General features: G+C 34.8%; 1 protein-coding gene across 1 annotated transcript; it reads right to left on the bottom strand.

Annotated features, from left to right (window-relative positions):
* Positions 1-593: 593 nt before the first annotated feature.
* Positions 594-1,106, bottom strand: LOC146929784 (secreted RxLR effector protein 161-like). The gene has a single exon (XM_085707406.1). It carries the CDS (start codon positions 1,104-1,106, stop codon positions 594-596), a length of 513 nt encoding a protein of 170 aa, XP_085563532.1.

Below are 1,106 nucleotides of genomic sequence, written 5' to 3' on the forward strand. Positions count from 1 at the left end.
CTTATTCTTCAAAATTTCATTTTCAAACTTAAAATCAACCAACAAAAACAAAAACATTTTTGGAAGAGAACTACGGTGGATTTGATCCCTTAAACGGGTACGTAGGCAAGGAACAAAATTCCTTCAATTCAACTAAAATAAAAATCCAAAAACATTCTTCTCCCTCCAATTCTTCACTTAGAATACCTTTAGGTTTAATAAACACTTTCAAAATAGCATTTAAAAATAAAGCGCGCGCGTAGAGATTAAAGACGGTTCCTATAGGATACTGTAGTCGTTATGGGTGCCTAACACCTTCCCGTAGCGAAAACAACTCCCGGATCTCGATTCTCAAGGGTTTTGCTTACTTTTTCCCTTCCCAAGAAAAAATAAGATATCACCGGTTTAAAAGGTTCAAATGTAATCAATGTTTGACACCCGAAAACCAAGATAAAACATAATGATGACAAATATCAATGTGTTTAGTCCTGCTATGTTGAATGTGATTCTTGAAGATATTGATGGTGCTCATATTGTCACAATATAATGTCATGACATCTTGTTCGACATTATACTCCTTCAACATCTGCTTCATCTAAAGAAATTGAGAATAACTACTTCCTGCAGCTATATACTCTGCTTCGGCTACATATAAGGACACCCAATTTTTGCCTCTTGCTAAACCATGAGATCAAATTGTTTCCTAAGAAGAAACATCCTCCATATGTTCTCTTTCTATCATCAGCACTTCCTGCCAAATCAGCATCATAATATCCAACTAACATAGTACTAGTATCATGAGAATACATAATGCCATAATCACAAGTACCATTGATGTACTTCAGAATTCTCTTCACTTGAGTAAGATGACTGACTTTAGGCTCAGCTTGGTATCTAGCACAAACTCCTACAACAAAAGTGATATTTGTTCTACTAGCTGGGAGACACAAAAGACTACCAATCATGCTCCTGTAGAGACTTTGATCAACATCAACACCTTTTTCATCTTTAGTCAATTTTACATGTGTTGCAGCAGGTGTTTTTTTGTGACTAACACTTTTAAGAACAAATTTCTTCACAATACTCTTGGCATACTTGCTTTGAAAAATATAAATTTTATCATCCAT

This window comes from Medicago sativa, chromosome 4 (assembly GCF_051527215.1).
Source record: "Medicago sativa cultivar Bolivia chromosome 4, Bolivia_mono, whole genome shotgun sequence".
NCBI lineage: Eukaryota > Viridiplantae > Streptophyta > Magnoliopsida > Fabales > Fabaceae > Medicago > Medicago sativa.

Excerpts from the sequence above, each read along its gene's own strand:
- LOC146929784 (XM_085707406.1), bottom strand. The coding sequence starts at position 1,106 with ATGGATGATAAAATTTATATTTTTCAAAGCAAGTATGCCAAGAGTATT.